The sequence below is a fragment of the Canis lupus genome, chromosome 8, assembly GCF_011100685.1.
Source record: "Canis lupus familiaris isolate Mischka breed German Shepherd chromosome 8, alternate assembly UU_Cfam_GSD_1.0, whole genome shotgun sequence".
In the NCBI taxonomy this organism is placed as follows: domain Eukaryota; kingdom Metazoa; phylum Chordata; class Mammalia; order Carnivora; family Canidae; genus Canis; species Canis lupus.
The window spans coordinates 2,195,704-2,212,499 of record NC_049229.1 but is presented as its reverse complement, the minus strand read 5'-3'; the positions used below and the strand labels follow the sequence as shown (position 1 = coordinate 2,212,499).

Here is a 16,796-nt window from a genome sequence, read left to right as displayed (position 1 = left end):
ACTGGGAATCTGCCATGTGCCAACACTATGTATTTTCTCATTTCATAATAGTCATGTGATTTTCCTTTCTGTAACTATTTTTAATTGAAAAAGTAATACATGTTTGCTGAAAAATACTTTGATTGCCAAACAAATATGCAGTGTAATATGAGATCTCTATCACTGCAAGGACCTCATTCTCCCAGTTCCTCTCCCCAAAGGCAGCCACTGTTAATGGTTTCTTGTGTACCTTTACAAAAACAAGACATTTTCTGTCTATATACGCATACATAAGCCATGTGGTTCCCTACTTTTTTACTAGGTGGCAGCCTACTGTCTATACTGAATTGCACTTGCTTTGTTTTGTTTTTGGCTTAATGTATCTGAGAGACTCTTCCATATTCCATCTTATGAAGGCCACCAATGATTTCCCATTGTCAGGTCCAAGGCCATCTGTCCGTCTTTCTGTTGTGCCACTTGCTGATTGCTCCTTCCTCCTGGAGCACTTCCCTCATGTGGCTCCCAGGGCTGAGACTCTCCTGGTTTTCCTCCTGTCTCTTCAGCATTTTCCTGGTGCCTCTGCTCCCCCCAGACCTCTGAACACTGTCATACCCCTGAAGTCCATCCTTGAACTTTACCTACGCCTACGTCCTTGGTGACCTCACCCAGGCTCATGGCTTGCAGTACCAGCTCAGTGCTGACCACTCCTGATTTTATATCTGTAGCTTGAGTCATGCTCCTGAATCTTATCAAATGGCCTACTTGACATCTCTCAGATGTCAGACAAATGTTTCAAACCTAAACTGTTCAAATAGGACTTCCAGTGTAATTCCCAACCCCTCACCTCCTGCTGTCTTCCCCGTTTCAGTTGTTGGAAGTTTCATTTTTACAGCTTCCCAAGCCAGAAACCTCAGACATCCATGATTTCTGTCTTGCTGTCCATATCCCACTTACCGGCAAATCCCACCGACCTTCCTTCAAGCAATATCTGGAAAGTGACTGCTTCTTACTGCCTCCCGCGCTATGCCTAGGTCTGAGCTACCATCATTACCTGCCCAGATTATTGCAAATGAATCCTAACTGGTCTCTCTGGGCCATCCTTACTGCTCCACTCAGTCTCTCCTGCACATGGCCACAGCACCCTGGGGAAACCAGACAAGGTGCTCCTTCAAAGAATCTGTCTTACATACATACATATGTATGTATACATATGTATACATATAGTTATGTATGTATGTATATGTATGTATGAGAGACATACAGAGAGAAGCAGAGACATAGGCAGAGGGAGAAGCAGGCTCCATGTGGGGAGCCCAATTCGGGACTCGATCCCAGGACCCCAGGATCATGCCCTGAGCCAAAGGCAGATGCTCAACCACTGAGCCACCTAGGTGCCCCAAGGAATCCTATCTTATTTGGAGTACAAGGCCCTTCTCACAGTGGCCCATGAGCCATACGTGAACTGGCTCTTCTTTCTCTGGGTTTTCCTCTTAACTCCCCCTCTGACATTTGGCTCCAGCCAGACTGGCCCCCCAACTGTCCCTTGTCAATACCCAGGCCCAAGCCTATTTTAGGGCATTTGCTGTTCCTGTACCTGAGAGCTCTTACCCCAGATATCTGCATGCCTTTTTGCTCACCTTTGTCACTTTTTGCTCAAATGTTGCCTTCCAGTGGGATTTACCCCGACCACTCAATTAAGATCACAATCCACCATTTCCTGTCTCCTTCAGTATGCCTAATTGCTTGTTTGTGGCATGTATCCCTTGTGTAATACATTACACAACTTATTTACTTATTTTGCATGTCCTTTGTCCATTCCAGGAGAATATAGTTTCCACAAGAATAGAGATTTTTGCAGTTTTCATCACGGTGGCATCCCTAGTGTCTAGAAGAGTGCCCCACAAATAGTAGGTGCTTAATAAATGTTTAGTGAATGAATGGACGAACTAATATTCTATTGGTTGATAATGACAATTTTAATTAGGTAGGCTCCACACTCAGGGTGGGGCTTGAACTCAATGACCCTGAGATCAAGAGTTGTATACTCTACCAACTGAGCCAGCTGGGTGCCCCTCTATTTAATTATTTTAATGTCCGCAGAGATCCATCACATGGATGATGTAGTAACGGCAGCACAGTGGTGGCTAGCACTCATAAGGCATGCCTGATACAGCCCTTCATGGATTTAGCTCCTTTACAAATTTATAGTCCTTTACACATTTACACCCCTTTAAGCCTCTAACAATCTTATGAACTAGTGTTGATAGTCATTCCCATTTATTTTATTTTTAAAGATTTTATTTATTTATTTGACAGCTAGAGAGAGCACACGTGATTGAGAGCAGCAGTGGGGTGGGGAAGAGTAGAGGGAGACAGAATCTTTTTTTTTTTTTTTTTTTTTTTAGGGAGACAGAATCTTAAGAAGACTCCCCGCTGAGCATGGAGCCTGATGGGGGGTTTGATCTCACAACTCTGCAATCATGACCCAAGCCAAAACTAAGAGTCAATGCTTAACTGACTGAGCCACCCAGGAGCCCCTTTTTTATTTTATTTTATTTTATTTTATTTTATTTTATTTTATTTTATTTTATTTTATTTTATTTTATTTTATTATTTATTTCAAGATTTTACTTATTTATTTATTCATGAGAGACACAGAGAGAGAGGCAGAGAGAAAAGCAGGCTCCTCACAGGGAGCCCGATATGGGACTTGATGCCGAACCCCGAGATCACACCCTGAGCTGAAGGCAGACACTCAACTGCTGAGCCACCCAGGGGTCCCTTATTTTATTTTTTAAAGATATATTTATTTACTTGAGAGGGAGAAAGAGAGAGAGAGAGAGAGAGAGAGGGAGGGAGAGGGAGAGAGAGAGCAAGAGTAGGAGCAGTGGGGTTGCAGAGGAGAGAGAGAATCTCAAGCTGAGTTGGTGCTGAGCATGGAGACTGACATGGGACTTGACCTCTTGACCCTGAGATTATGACCTGAGCTGAAACCCAGAGTTAACGCTTAACCAGCTGAGCCACTCCAGGCGCCCCTTATTTTATTTCTAAATTATTTATTTTTTGTTTCCCATTTAATAGATTATAGAGCTGAGGCTCACACAGATTTATTAATTTGCCCACAGTCACACAGATAATAAATGGTTATGCCAGGCTGGCTGCATCTTCAACTAGCGCATTTAATTACTTGTGCCAAACTTTCCTCACCAGTCTCCTACTAATAGACACCATCTTTTGGTTCTCAGACGAGGTAAACAAGGCTCAGAGAGGTTAAGAAGATTGCTCAATGTCATCAGCCATATCCTAGATCTGAAGCTTCAATCACTCCATTGTCTCACTTCCCAAAGCCTGCCTCTCCCCCAGAAGGACTGGGGTTAGGAGGGCTTCCCAGGTGGCCAACTTCTACCCCACATGAGTGCCTGTCCTCCCCAAGGCCCTCCCTCAACTATAGCTCCTCTTCCAGGCTGGAATAATCCTTTCCCAGATGGCCACAGGCCCTGGACACACAATAGCCCATTTAATCCCTTAATGGTCCATCTGCCTCCCAGAGGGAATGTGGATGTCTCCATATTCCTGCTCTGGAGTTTTTCCACTTTTGCCTCCTACCTCAAGAGAGGTAATGGACTGCCTGGGAGGACTAACCTGACATTTATCCAATCGCTTTTCTTTTTTCTTTCTTTCTTTTTTTTTCTTTTGGATTATTATTTATCTGAGAGAGAGCAAGCACCGCCTCCCCTCCCCGCATGGGGGAAGGGGCAGAGGGAGAAGTAGACTCCTCACTGAGCAGGGAGACAGGGCTCAATCCAATCTCAGGACTCTGGGATCATGACCTGAGCTGAAGTCAGCCACTTAATCAACTGAGCCACCCAGGCATGTCTATCTGATCACTTTTATAAGTACTTCGTGCAGGGCACTGTTAGAAGCATCAGAGAACCCAGACTTTCAGCCAGTAATTATAAACTATTGTGTTATCAGACACATTCAATGGCAAGAGAAAAACAAACACAGTGCTTGCACACAAGGGGCTCACAGTTAGTGGTGGACAAACATTAGTCAAGTACTCAGCCCAAGTAAGAGTTCAAGTATGATTATCATCCTGATCATTGAAAGTGTAGGGAACTAGACGGTTGGGATGCCAGAAAGGGACCCCTGGGCTGGGAGCTGGTGGATGAGCTAATAAGCAAAAAGAGAGAAGAGCATACCAGAAAAATGGACTGGATGTCTAAGGGTCCTAGGGACAGAAGGGATCACAGAGGCTAGAATAGTGGGGGCAGGGTGGGGGAAACTTGGTGGGAGATGAGGCTGGGAGGCGGTGGTCTTGTCAAGGAGTTTTGGTTTGGGGGCATCTGGGTGGCTCAGTTGGTTGAGCATCTGTCTTTGGCTCAGGTAATGATCTCAGGGTTCTGGTATTGAGTCTCACATCGAGCTCCTTACTTGGAGGGGAGTTTGCTTCTCCCTCTCCCTCTACTTCTGTCCCAGCTCCTGCTCTCTCTTGCTGTCTCTCCCTGTTTCTCAAATAAATAAATAAAATCTTAAAAAAAAAAAAAAAGGAATTTTGGCTTTATTCCAAATATAGTGGATTTGCTTTCTGAATATTGTTCTGGCTGAAGAGTGGAGAACAGACTAGCTGGGACTACAGGGGACAGACAAGGAGGGAAGGGTTGATGGAAGTGGTGGAGGAAGTAATAAATTGAGAAATACTTGCCCCAAGGTCATGTCCCTCCCTAGGGTCAGCTCCCATCCAAAGACTGATTGATTGCTTAGGCTGGAGTGGGGTAAGCAAAACGGTTCCCTCCTGTAGTCCAAGTGGGCAGCTGTGAAGGGTGGTTCTAGCCACAGAGCCTCCCCTCCATGGCAGGACTGAGATCTTGTAACACAGATAAAAAACCACTGAAGTTCCCATTCTCAATGGAGAGGAGGCTTGAGGCCAGCACCTGCCCAGGGGTCCCGAGAAATGCGTGTGGATCCCTGGTCTCACCAGTGCATAGGAAGGATCTGGCTATACCTTAGGCAGTGGTCCACTTCTCAGAACCTTCCCCCCCCACTCACTGCCCTCCTACCTCCAGAAGGACTGTGATGTGGGAGGCCCCTTGGCCCTGGGATGCAACCTTTTCTACTTGCTTGGTGACCTTGGGCAAATCCCCTTCCCTCTCTGGGCCCATTTCCTCATTGATAAGAAAGTAAGTTGGAATAATTAGTGACTCAATTTTTGGGGCAAATCTGGAGCCCCAGAGTTTGTGAAAAGCCATTATTATGTACATAATTTCTGGCAGCTGTAGGGGTTCCTGAAGCCCGGGGGTGGGGTGGGCTCTTAGCTGGGCCTCAAGTTAAGAGTCCTCAGATGAGCCAGTAGCAAGCCCCGTTTCTGAAGGTTCACTGAGGACCAGCCCATTACCCGGTTCTCATCCTCACTGCAATCTTTAAGGCAAGCACTACTTTCCCTACCTTGAAGCTTGGAAGGCTACAGTGACTTGTCCAAGCTGGGAGGAGCTGAACTAGAGAAGCCAAAGACCGTTCTTCCCACTACATGAGAGACATATCTACTTTTGCGGTCTCTCTGTCGCCCCACACCCCACAAAATCATACATTTTAGACCCTACAACCACTACTTTTTTGCAGTTTCAAGTGCTCTCAAGAGACAGGGCTTATCTCTCGAGGTTAAGATAGAGCTCTGGAGGTCCAGAGAGTCTAAGCAGACTGCAAGGTCACACAGCAAGAAATACTTCCCCTAAGTATTCTTTCTGGGTATTTCTCGGAGCAAGTACTCCGAGAGGTGGAAGGTGCGGGCAGTGGACATGTGTGATGGCTCCTGAAGCCTCAGGGCGGACAAGCCTCTCCTAGTTGCAACTTGGAGGACCACTGTGAGAAGAGTGGGGGACGTGTAGCTAGGGGAAGAAGGCAGGCCCCTGGGTCTGGGCCTTAGAGAATGAGCTCAAGTTTGGTCAAGGAGGTGTCATTCCTAACAACTTGGTTCTTTCCTCCTACTTCAGTTCCCTTCTTAGGCCTACCAAAGCCTCCCTCATCTTCCCAGGCCAGCTTCAAAGTCTCTCCGGAAACTTTGAGCCCCGCCCCTTCATTCATTTTTCCTGCCAGAGCCTAAGCCTGAGGAGAGAAGTCTTCTCCTCCCAAACCCGGAGCTCTCGAAGGCTGGATGCTCCTCTACTGCCCCACGGGCCAGGGCGCGGCAGGGCAGGGCAGGGCAGGGCAGGGCAGGGTTCAGTGAATCAAAGGCACTGAGGCTACCGCGGACTTGCAGTCCACAAGCAATGGGTCTCTGGAGAGGGCTCCACCCCTATTTTGGATGCCGCTAGGACCGCCCCGTCCCCACTCGCTGGAGGGGACCCAGAGAGGGAGTCAGTCCATCCTCAGTCTGAGCAGGCCCCGGGCGTCCAGGGCATCAGCCCCGGGAGCCCCCTCGGCCTGGCCCGGGTCGGCCTCCTCCAGGGGAGAGAGACGACCTCAGCCAACGTCCGCATCCGCCCCCCGCTGCAGTTCCCGGGAAGCCGCCGGGCGGGGGGCGCTGAGTACGGCTGGGGGCACAGGGATGCTTTAGACTGAAGACCCTCCCAAGGGCAGGCGGAGGACGCCCGCCGCAGGGCTCCTCTCGCCCCTTTAAAGGGCAACGGCCCCGCGGCCGTGGCCGCCTCCCCCCGCCCCGCGCCCCCGGCCGCGAAGCCCCCCGCCTGGGCCCGACGCCAGCACGCCGCAGAGAGCCAGGCCGGGAGGGCGCGGCGCCTTTAAGAGGCGGGGGCGGGGCGGGGGCGGGGGCGGAGGCGGAGGGCGGCGCTGCCCCCTGGCGGCCGGCGCCGCGGCCCTTCCTCCGCCCCGGCGGGGTCCAGCGGGCCGGCCGGCCGGGTCAGCGCGGCGGCGGCGGGGCGGGGCGGGGCCGGGGGCGGCCGGGGCTCCGGCTGCGCGCGGGGACGAGGGCGAGGAGGCGGCGGCGGCGGGTGAGGACGGCGGCCCGGGCGGCGGGGGCGGGGGCGGGGGCGGGGGTGCGCGGGCGGCCGCGTGCGCCCCGCCGGGGTCCGAGCGCGCGGGGAAGGGGCTGGGGTGCGGGCCGCGGGCGCGGACCGAGGGCGGGGAGGAGGGGGCCTGGAGGGGCGCGGGGCCGGGCCTGCGCCGGCGCCGCGGGGGGCGGGGGCGGGGGCGGGGGGCGTGCGGCGCGGCCCGCGGGCTCCGGGCTCCCGGGCTTCGGGCTCCTTCGGGCTCCTTCGGGCTCCGGCGGTCGGGCGCGCAGGCGAGCCCCGCGGGCGGCGGGCGGCGGGCGGCGGGCGGCGGGCGGCGGGGGCGTGGGCGGCGGCGGCGGCAGCCAGTGGCCCGCCGCGCTGAGCGCCGCTCCCTCCGCCCCGCCCCGCCCCGCCGGCCCGGCCCCGCCCCGCCCCGCCCCGCCCCGCCCCTCCCGGCAGGACTGCGCGCCCCGAGCCCCGTTCCGCGTCCCCGCCGCCGGAGGAGGTGCCCGCACGCTCGCGGCGCACGCCGGGGCCGCCACGCTCGGCCTGTGGGCGATTTCCTCCGGACCCGAGCTCCCCGCCCGAGGAAGAAGATGCAGACGTTTCTGAAGGGGAAGAGAGTTGGCTACTGGCTGAGCGAGAAGAAAATCAAGAAGCTGAATTTCCAGGCCTTCGCCGAGCTGTGCAGGTCAGGAGGACGGGGCCCGGCCCCGGGGAGCGCCGGCACGAGCCCCGCTCGGCCGTGGCGGCTGCCGGGGAGGCCGGGGGCCCGCGAGGCGCGGTGCGCGGGGACGGGGAGGCCGAGCGGCCAGGTGGCTGCGGCGGCCCGGACGGGCGGTTGGCGGGACCCGGCGCTCAGGTGCGCCGCGACCCCGGGTGGGAAGCCCCCGTGCCCGAGCGCGCTGGGGACGCCGCTGAAGGTGGAGGAGGGACCGGGGGGTCCGGGAGCCCACGCTGTCTGCGTGTGGCTGGCGGCTACTTTTGGACTGAAGGGTTTTTCTTCCTCCCTTCCCTTCCCTTCCCTTCCCTTCCCTTCCCTTCCCTTCCCTTCCCTTCCCGGGGAGAAGGGCACCGCCGTTTGTAGGTTTGCGGACACCTACTGTGCGCCCCGCGTGTGCAGCCCTTGGAGCTGTCACTGCATGTCGCTGGGTTAAGCCTGTGTGCGGCGAGTAGCAACACTTGGCATGTATGTGCGGATTTGCTGTCTCATTAGAGCCTCGCACCAGCCCCGAGAATTGACCGGGGTACCGGGGTGGTGATTCTGGGCCACATGTCTGAGAAGGGGGAGCGATCTGCAGAGAGGTGGGGTCCTCCCGCATGGGGTCCCATGGCCATGGCCAGGGAGTGGCTGGTGCAGAGGAGGTAAATGCATGTGGTGTAGAATGCATGGCCTTCTTCTGCCTGACCCCCCCCCCCCCGCCCCCCCCCGCTGGTGCTCAGTGGTGGAGATTCGTGGTGTTTTAACACGGTCACATTCCTAGTCTATTACGGCAGCCTCTAGTCTTGGGTCAGGTAATTCCTCACCTTGGCCGTACAACAGTAGCTTTGCCTCTGGGAAGCTGTTAGTTAAAGCCTGTTCTTACCCAAAGCCTAAGAGAATCTGGTTCCCCTAGCCTTTTGCAAAGTCTAGGTGGAATCCTTTTGTTATGCAGCATCTCCACTTGGTAGATTTGATTCTTGAAAATGTGTTCTACTTGCACTTTTGTCCCTGTTGGGTCCCCAAACATGTTGCAGAATTGAACAATTGGGTTTCCTTATCTCCTGGTGCACCGGAGCCACTGCGGGTCTGAGCTGGCCTTCACCTGCCAGCCTGTGGCACCTTAGTGCCCCTCCTGCCTGTCCCGAAGGCCTGTTGCTCCTTTGCCCTGGGCAAACCCTCAGGGCACTGTTCTCTGCACCCGGAGGGGCGCACCTTGTATGAAACAGCTCCTGGCTCTGCATCCCTTGGCCTGGGGATGGAGTTGGCTGCCATTTCTCAGGCTGGCTTCCTTAGGAGAAAGCAAGCTTTTCATTTCATGGTCGGTAGGGCATGCCAACCAGCCTGGGAATTCACAAGGAAATCAGGAGGAATTTGCAGCTAGAACTCTGGAAGTGGGTCTGAGGACCTTGGAACGTTAGAAAAGGACCCTTGAATGTTGCACCACAACCGCACACACACAGTTATGGAAAAAGTGCCTTAGACACCGAAGAAATGTGGAGAAGTCCCTTTGGCATATCTTTGAAACCCTGTTCTGCTGTTAGGCCCTGGAGCTCCTCCTGCAGTCATCTGAGTCTTGGGAAATCCCAGTTAATACCTTGCACCCTTTTCTACTGAGAGCTGTCTGTATTTGTGTCATCCTGTGTCTGCAGCTAAAGCATGAGGCTTGTCATCTGGCTGGTATGTTTTGCTTGCTAATTAGGAGCCTCTCGCAAAACAGTTCCCCCCCAGACTTGGGGCTGGGTCCTGCTGCTGGACTTGCAGATTGCCTTTCCCTCCTCATAGACTCCCCCTGCCTTTAAGTGGGGCTGGAGGGGCGTTCAGGGCAAACTCTGATATCAACCATTCCGGGGGGGAAGTCCAGCATGGGGGTTTAATTTCTCCAAAAACGTTTTTTGCCCTCAGAGTCTGGATGACTACTTCTGGCCAGAATATTGGCTTCGAAGAGAAGGCAGAAAGGATCTTGGGCTATTCTGGAACCTCAGGAAGCCCCACTTGTGTTTTCACTAGGGAAGATCTAGATATTTTGCCACTGAAGCTTAAGAAGGAAAAGAAAACACCAAGAAAGAGTTTTTCTTTTTTATTACTTTCAGGGCAGCGCCCCCTAGTGGCCACGTTTCTAGACTGGGTGCGGAAAGCTGCCCTTCTTGACAGGGTGGCTGGAGCCCTTGGCTGCTGTTCTGTTTGGTATGAATGTTGGTGTCATTTCTAGTGGCCCCAGAGGTGACACTGTCCTGTTGTCGACATTCACCGTCTAGGGGTGCGAGGCTCTGGTTTTGATGGATGATGAATTGTCAGTGACTTTCTCTGATGAGAAAACCCAGAAATGTTTGAAAATGATTTGAAGCTCTGCTCTGAATGTTTGGGGCAGTGTCAGCGGAGGATGACTTGGATAGACCAGATGAGCTGTTTAGCTGAATGTCAGGCCTTGTAACACTCTTAGAGCAGGAAGGGAGATCATGTCATCCAGGTCCCTTTGTTGTACAGATGGGGAGACAGGCATGAGAGGGGCAGGTGCCATACTTCTGTTCCTTTTGTTGAACTCCTAGATCAGGCCCAACTGGGAGACCCGGAGACCCCCACGGAAAGCACTTTCTACTTGAGCACTTCCAACACTGAGGCAGAGACCCCCTCTTACCTTCCCAGGGGTACAGATGCTGTCCTGTAGTCCGGGAGACACTTTTCCTTGCAAAGCAGAGTCCAGCACAGAGTCCAGCCTTGTTCTGTGTGCGTGCGCGTGGGGGGAGGGGGGGCAATCGCACGTCGGTGGCGGTGGTAGGGGGTTTGTACCCGAGCTTGCAGGGATGTGTTAGGTAGGCAGAAGGGCCCGGCCTTCCCACCCCTGGGGCACCTTAAGAGTGACGGCTACCTCGTCGACAGATGGGCCTTTGACTCAGCTTGTTTTTAGTGGTACTGTTCCCGTCACTCTCCTTCGCTTCTTCCCCCCCTTGGGGACAGGGACACGGATGAGGCTCTGGTTATGTTCTCTTTTTCTCTGCCATCCTCCCTGCCCTTCTGCTAGTCCTGGAGCAGGTTCCCTCACGCCCTCTCCCTGGGCCTTTATCAAGAGGCCCAGAAGGGACTTCCAAGGGGAAGTAAAGAAAGAAAGCTGGTAGTTGGAAGTGTTGGAGGAGGTTTTTAATTTTTTATTCTTTTTAGTTCTCCACAGTGAGTGTCTTCTTTCAGAAATGCTGGCTGGCCCCACCCGTCTGTCCCTCTTTGTGTTTTCTGCGCCTCTTCTCCATTTTCACTGACTTTTCACCCTTTTCTAGCCTGCAGCTGAACCTGCAGGGGTGGAAAGTCACAGGGCTTCCTGGGGCGTTTGACTGTAAGATGTGGGTGGCCCTTTGTCTGTCTTTGCTTTATGTTAGCTGCCTGTTTATTTACTTTTTTTAAAAAAGATTTTATTTACTTATTCATGAGAGACAGAGAGAGACAGAGGCAGAGGGAGAAGCAGGCTCCTCGCAGGGAGCCCAATGTAGGACGTGATCCCAGGACACCAGGATCATGCCCTGAGCTGAAGGCAGACGCTCAACTGCTGAGCCACCCAGGTGTCCCTAGCTGCCTGTTTAATGCCTTCCTGGCACCTCATGTCAATTCAGGCTCCCAGAAGCCCAGGGACAGAGGGAAGGGGATGCCGACTCCTGGGGGTGGGAGGCAGAGACCCGCGCAGCCCATCAGCTCTCTCCAGGCCCAGTCACGAGGCCTCCTCTCCGGAGGACACGGCTGCCTGGTTAAGTCTCTTCTCTGCCCAGGTTAGGCTGGGGCTTCCTGGAGGCTCCAAGAACAGAAGAATGTCTGTGAGGTTCTTGTCCTAGAGAGCCTTGGAGGCCAGCAGGACCGATGAGGTCTGCAGGAAGTGTGTTTGTGGAGCAGTCTCGGACCACATTGTCATCGTGGACTTTCCCCTGGCGACCCGACTTGGGGAGCCTGCCAGGGAGGACCCGGGTGTCACCAGGCCCCTTCCTGCAGCTTACATTCCTTCCTTTGGGAGGGAGTGTCTCGAAGGTCCCTCTGCGCTCGGATGGCTTAACATTCTGGGCTGGAATTCTTACCAGAGATTCCAAGGGAGGATGGAGGATCTGTTCCAGGATTAAGTGGTCCTGATCTGTGGGTTGGTATTGCTCTCTGTCTTCACGGCTGGATGTGCACCCCGTCAAGGAGCAGGGCTGGGAGGAGGTACTGACTGTGTTTCCTTCACACCCATGCCCTGAGGTTTGTCCATAACTCAGTCTTGCAAAGAAATGCTTTCTCCCTGACTCCAGGGGAGGAAACCGGACATCCAGTGGGAGAAGATGTACATCTGGACAGTGCTGCCTATTGGTTCACTGGCCTGGCTCGGTAGCAGGCTGCCTGTGTGACCCTGGGCCTGCCATACCTCAGTTTGCCCCATGCAAAGTGAGGATATTAGCGGTACGAAGCTCAGGGTTGCTGAGTACATGAAAGGGGTCGGGATGCCTGGTGTGTGACGTGCTAGCACCCTTGTAAGTGGTGCTTGGTGCTGGGCTGTCCATATAGCTGTCTCTAGGAAGGGGTGAGTGGGCTTTGGTCGACAGATGCCTTTCTACCCCAGGACCTTTGCCATTGGTAGATGTAGAGCTGTGCGTCTGGGCCGTTTGTGGGGGACCCCGAAGCCCGTGATGAGTGCTCCCCGATCTCCGTGCTGGGTGTGGGGTTTGTGGGGATGTCAGACCAGGCCAAGGCGGGCCCTGTCCTATCTCATGTTCTCCTTCAACACGGGAGTCCCGGGAGGCAGGGGAGCCTCCCTCACCTCTTCTACAGATGAGGACTTGAGAAAATACTCTGTTAATGCCAGAAGGTCCTTCCTTTTTTTTTTTTTTTTAAATTTGGAGATTCAAGATGAGTTTGTGCTGTTTCTTATAAATGCTGAGTCTTCATAAGCAGTTGTGTTACTATTTTTAGTAACTTCTATTGTTTTCTTTATCTTTTGAGTATTTAATAGATGCGTATGTTAAAAAAAAGTATCAGAGGACTGCAAGAATGCAGTAAAAAGTCCATTTCCTTCTGGTTCCCGAGTTCCCGTCACTTGTCACTCGGGGATAACTGTCACCAGCAGCCTCTCCCTATAGGTGTTCTGTGCAGACAGGCACATGCGAGTTCTGGCCTCAGCTCGTTTCACGGAACACTGTGTCTTGGAGAAAGTAGCACATCTCTGCTTCATTGGGAGGCAGATCCATATCACTTGCCTCATTTCTTTCCTGGCTGAGTGGTACAGCTCTCTGCACGGCCCCTGCCGGTGTGGACAGTGGGGCAGCGAGTGCCCTGCCCCATCACCTGGGTGCCTGTGGCCAGATGAGTGAGTGCAGGGTCAAAGGGCACAGACATTTGCTTTTTCACAGGAGTTCTGAAGCTGCTCACAGGGAGATGGCACCGCTCACAAGTGACCCCAAATGGGAGGGCTTGTTACCCACACCCTGCGCAGCACAGCCCACGGGACACATGTTTGATCTTTTTTTTTTTAATTATTATTTTATTTAGTTATCCATGAGACACAGGCAGAGGGAGAAGCAAGCTCCCTTCGGGGAGCCCGAAGTGGGACTCGATCTCGGGACTCCAGGATCACACCCTGAGCTGAAGGCAGGCGCTCAACCTCTGAGCCACCCAGGAGTCCCACACGTGTTTGATCTTGACCGCACGCATGGGTGGGATGGTACTTTAGATCTGCATTTCTCTTTTGATAGTGAGGCTTATTTCCATTGTGGGGCCAACTGAATTAGGTAGGCACCAGTGCAGGGCTGGGCTCACCTGGGCGGCAGGCTGGCACTTTCATTCCTAACCATCAGGCGATGCATCCTGCCCTCGCTGGTTATGTCTCCCATGGGGTTAGCAGGCTTGGGGCATTCAGCACATGCTTAGCAAAGTGCCTCATGAGTGCAGTTCCCCCAATGGTTAGAAGTAAAGAGGGGTTCTGTCCCACTCATACTGTGAATTCAACTGGTAAGCTCGCTTTTTGAGGGAATGTTCTGGTACCTCCTTTTTCAAAAGTAAGGTTCGGGGCACCTGGTGGCTCAGGTCTGCCTTTAGCTCAGGGTGTGACCCCGGGGTCCCAGGATCAAGTCCCATATCAGGCTCCCTGCAGGGATCCTGCTTCTCCCTCTGCCTGTGTCTCTGCTTCTCTCTAAGTCTCATGAATAAATACAAATGTCAAAAAAAAAAAAAAAAGTAAGATTCATTTCAGAAAGCACATCATCACGGAGGAGCTGTGCACTTGCTCCATCCCTTCCTGCATGAATTTGGCCTACCTTAGCCTTTCCTGTCCACTGGCCCTCAAGAAGCTGGCCTGAGCATGGGTGGCCTTGCTTGGGGAGAGTGTGGGTTGGGTTCCCAAGAGGGAGACCTAGGTCTGGTAAGGTGAGGTGGCTTGTCCAAGGTCACACAGTGAGATGTGGCAAGGGGGCTCGCCTGCTCCCGTGTGCCCTCCCCACTGCCTGCTGAAGCCCCCTTTCAGACAGCACTTTCTCTAGAGGTAACGACCAGGGCGCCTCATGGGGAGCAGCCAGGCCATTCCCCTTGGGCTGTTTGAATTCCAGCTGATGCTCTGTCTTGCTGCTGCAAGCTTCCTCTGAAAGCAGCTGCCCTGTGGCCTGCACTTCCCCAGCGGGGCCTCCTGGGCTGGTTTCTGTAGGCCCCGTCATGGTGCCAGGCTGAAGATTGTGACAGCTCTGAGGAAGCTTCCCTCCCCCCACCCTGCTTTTAGGGCTCAGGGGGCAGATCTGTCACTGTCTGTGGGGATTTGAGAATGGCTCCTCAGAGGAAGTTGCAGGCCCACTCTGGATGGCCAGAAACTGTCCCACCCTGTGGACCGCTCTTGGTGTTCAGGACAGCCTGGCTGGCAGGGCCCACCACCGAGCCATGGGCTGGCCCTGGAATGAGAAATCCAGACCTACAGTCAGGGGGTGCCTGCCGGGCTCAGTGGGTTCAGCATCTGCCGTCCGCTCGGGTCTTGACCCTGGGGTCCTGGGATCGAGCCCCTCGAGCCCCTCTGTCGGGATCCCTGCTCAGCGAGGAGCCCGCTTCTCCCTCTCTCACTGCCCCTCCCTCTGCTTGTTCTCTCTCTCAAGTAAATAAATCTTGAAAGAAAAAATAAAAAGGACACACAAGCTAAGCTTCCTCCCAAAGACCGCTTCTGAGAGGTGCTTTTTACCGCCCCCCCCCCTCTGAATCTTCAGCCCCTGATAGGTTTGTTCTTTTTCTCTGGACTTGCTCATTGTCTTGGAGAGCTGTTCTGTAGACATGTGTTCTCTGTTGAAACCCGGGGCCTCCGGTAGCGCGAGGAATAGGAGCCCAAGAGATGATCTCTTAGTGGAAGGAACTGACGGCGGGGGGGGGGGCGGTTTGGAAGCTTTTTCCATGTCCCTGTGGCTCAGCCAAAAGCCACTTGTGGCTCTAGAGTGCTCTGGGCAGAAGGAAACCCTGGGATGAGGGGAGATTAGGGGAGCCCAGGCTGGGAAGGGCCTCCTGGGCGTCATTCCTTCATTCTTCTTTGCACTGAGCATATCCTGAGCAGGCAGCCGGCCAGCCCTGTGCTGCGTGCTGGTCCGTGCCCTCAGGCACCCACACGCTCGGTGAGGAGATGAAGGTAAGTCTGCACACAGATGCACTTATTTGGCACACAGTGCAGTTAGTGCCGGGAAGCCTGTGAACAGAGGAGAGCCACGGCAAGGGTGGCTGCAGCCGCTCTAACACTGCGTGGTCAGAGGAAGCCTCTCCGAGGAGGTCACATTTAACCAAAGAGGCTGAGAACAGAGGAGCTAGTGTTGGGTGTGTGTTGTTTGCTGCCCAGAGGCCACATGCTCTGGCCTGTCTCCATCACCTGGGGTTCTGTGTGGACAGTGGGCAGTCTAGAGAAGGGCTGACTGGTTTCCACTTTAGACAGGTGGTCAAAGAGGGCAGTAGAGTGTCCTCGGTATCCTCTTTCCCTGGCGGTATGATAGGGGGCCAGGTGGGTGGACCTGGCCCCACCTTGCTCTCGGGGCCCCCGGGGCTGGAGGCTGCAGGCTCCCTCTGGTCTGGCCCACACCAGCCTTTGTGTTCAGGAAGGAACAGTTGTGAGCCTTGCCTGGGGAGGGGAGGGGGGCGGGGCGGAGAGTGGGTTTCCTATGGCCCTTGTTGGTAGACCCTGGTCCGGCTGACCTTTGTCTTTTCCCAGAGCTCAGGTTGGGCTTCTCCAGATGGGGTCTGGGGGTAGGGGATGGAAGCCTCAGAAGCTTGCCCTCTTTAGCAGACATTTACCTTCCTCTAGGCCAGTGTTTGCGAACTTGCCCAACAAAAAAGCACCTGGGGCAGTGGTGAAAAATACACATCCTTCCGCCTTCCCCTCCCCTTTGAAAATCTTCAGAGCAGGGGGCTAGGAGTCTATTTCAACATCAGTGCTCTGGTGACTCTTTTGAGAAACCCAAACCGCCCTTCCCCAGTGTTACTAGGCCTCACCCCAAAACTGTCAGGCATGCTAATTGCTGAGTTAAATGGGTGAAAGTGGTCTCTGGGAGACAGGGCCTCTCCGACAGGGCATCAGATATAAAGGTTCCTGGGCCAGCCTGTCCCGGGAGTCCCTCTGGGACTCGTGTTCCTTCAGACACGCCCACTGGGCTCTGCTTGCTGGTTGCTACCTTTTGGGCAATCCTCTCTCCTCTTTTAAACTTTTCTTGTCTCTGGCTGCTGGTTTGTAGTGGAATTACTTACAGGTGGGTCCTGAGGCTGGACAAGAGCTAGCTTTTGCACAGGAGACGATCCTGGGGACTGGCCTGGCCAGGTGTCAGGTCGATTGTCAGGCCGGGGCTGGGGCAGAGGCAGTGGTGCAGCCTGTGGTGCTTCACTTTGCAGTTTACTCTGCACGCCTGTTGGCTTCCCATCAGAGGTCTGTACCCTTGGAGCTCATCCACACAGCCCTCTGTGCTTCAGAAGGCTGTGGTGATGTCCCCCTTCCCTCCCCAGATCGGTGGCTCACATCAGAGTGTAGTGAGAGCCTACCCCAGGTCAGATGCTCTCTTCCAGTAGGGAATTGACCCTCCCACGTGGGTGACGCGTCTCCATGTGCCAGATGAGAACACTGAGGCCCAGGGAGAGGTGAGATGACCTGTCTGGTCACCCAGCTGTGAGTGGCAGAGCTGGGATTCACTCTGGTGGCTAGTTGACTCCTGGAACCATGC

The 16,796-nt window shown here is 54.2% G+C and overlaps 1 protein-coding gene across 7 annotated transcripts in view; it reads left to right on the top strand.

Moving 5' to 3' along the window:
- The first annotated feature begins 7,385 nt into the window (after positions 1-7,385).
- The window catches only part of ITPK1 (inositol-tetrakisphosphate 1-kinase), a 179,739-nt gene continuing 170,328 nt past the window's right edge, over positions 7,386-16,796 (top strand). For all 7 annotated transcript variants that reach the window (XR_005363022.1, XR_005363021.1, XR_005363020.1 and 4 more), the window contains exon 1: positions 7,386-7,617. Coding sequence is in view for 3 of the 7 variants with exons in the window: in XM_038544133.1 (XP_038400061.1) it covers positions 7,523-7,617 (95 nt within the window). In the remaining 4 variants the exon portion in view is untranslated. The remainder of the gene's footprint in view (positions 7,618-16,796) is intronic.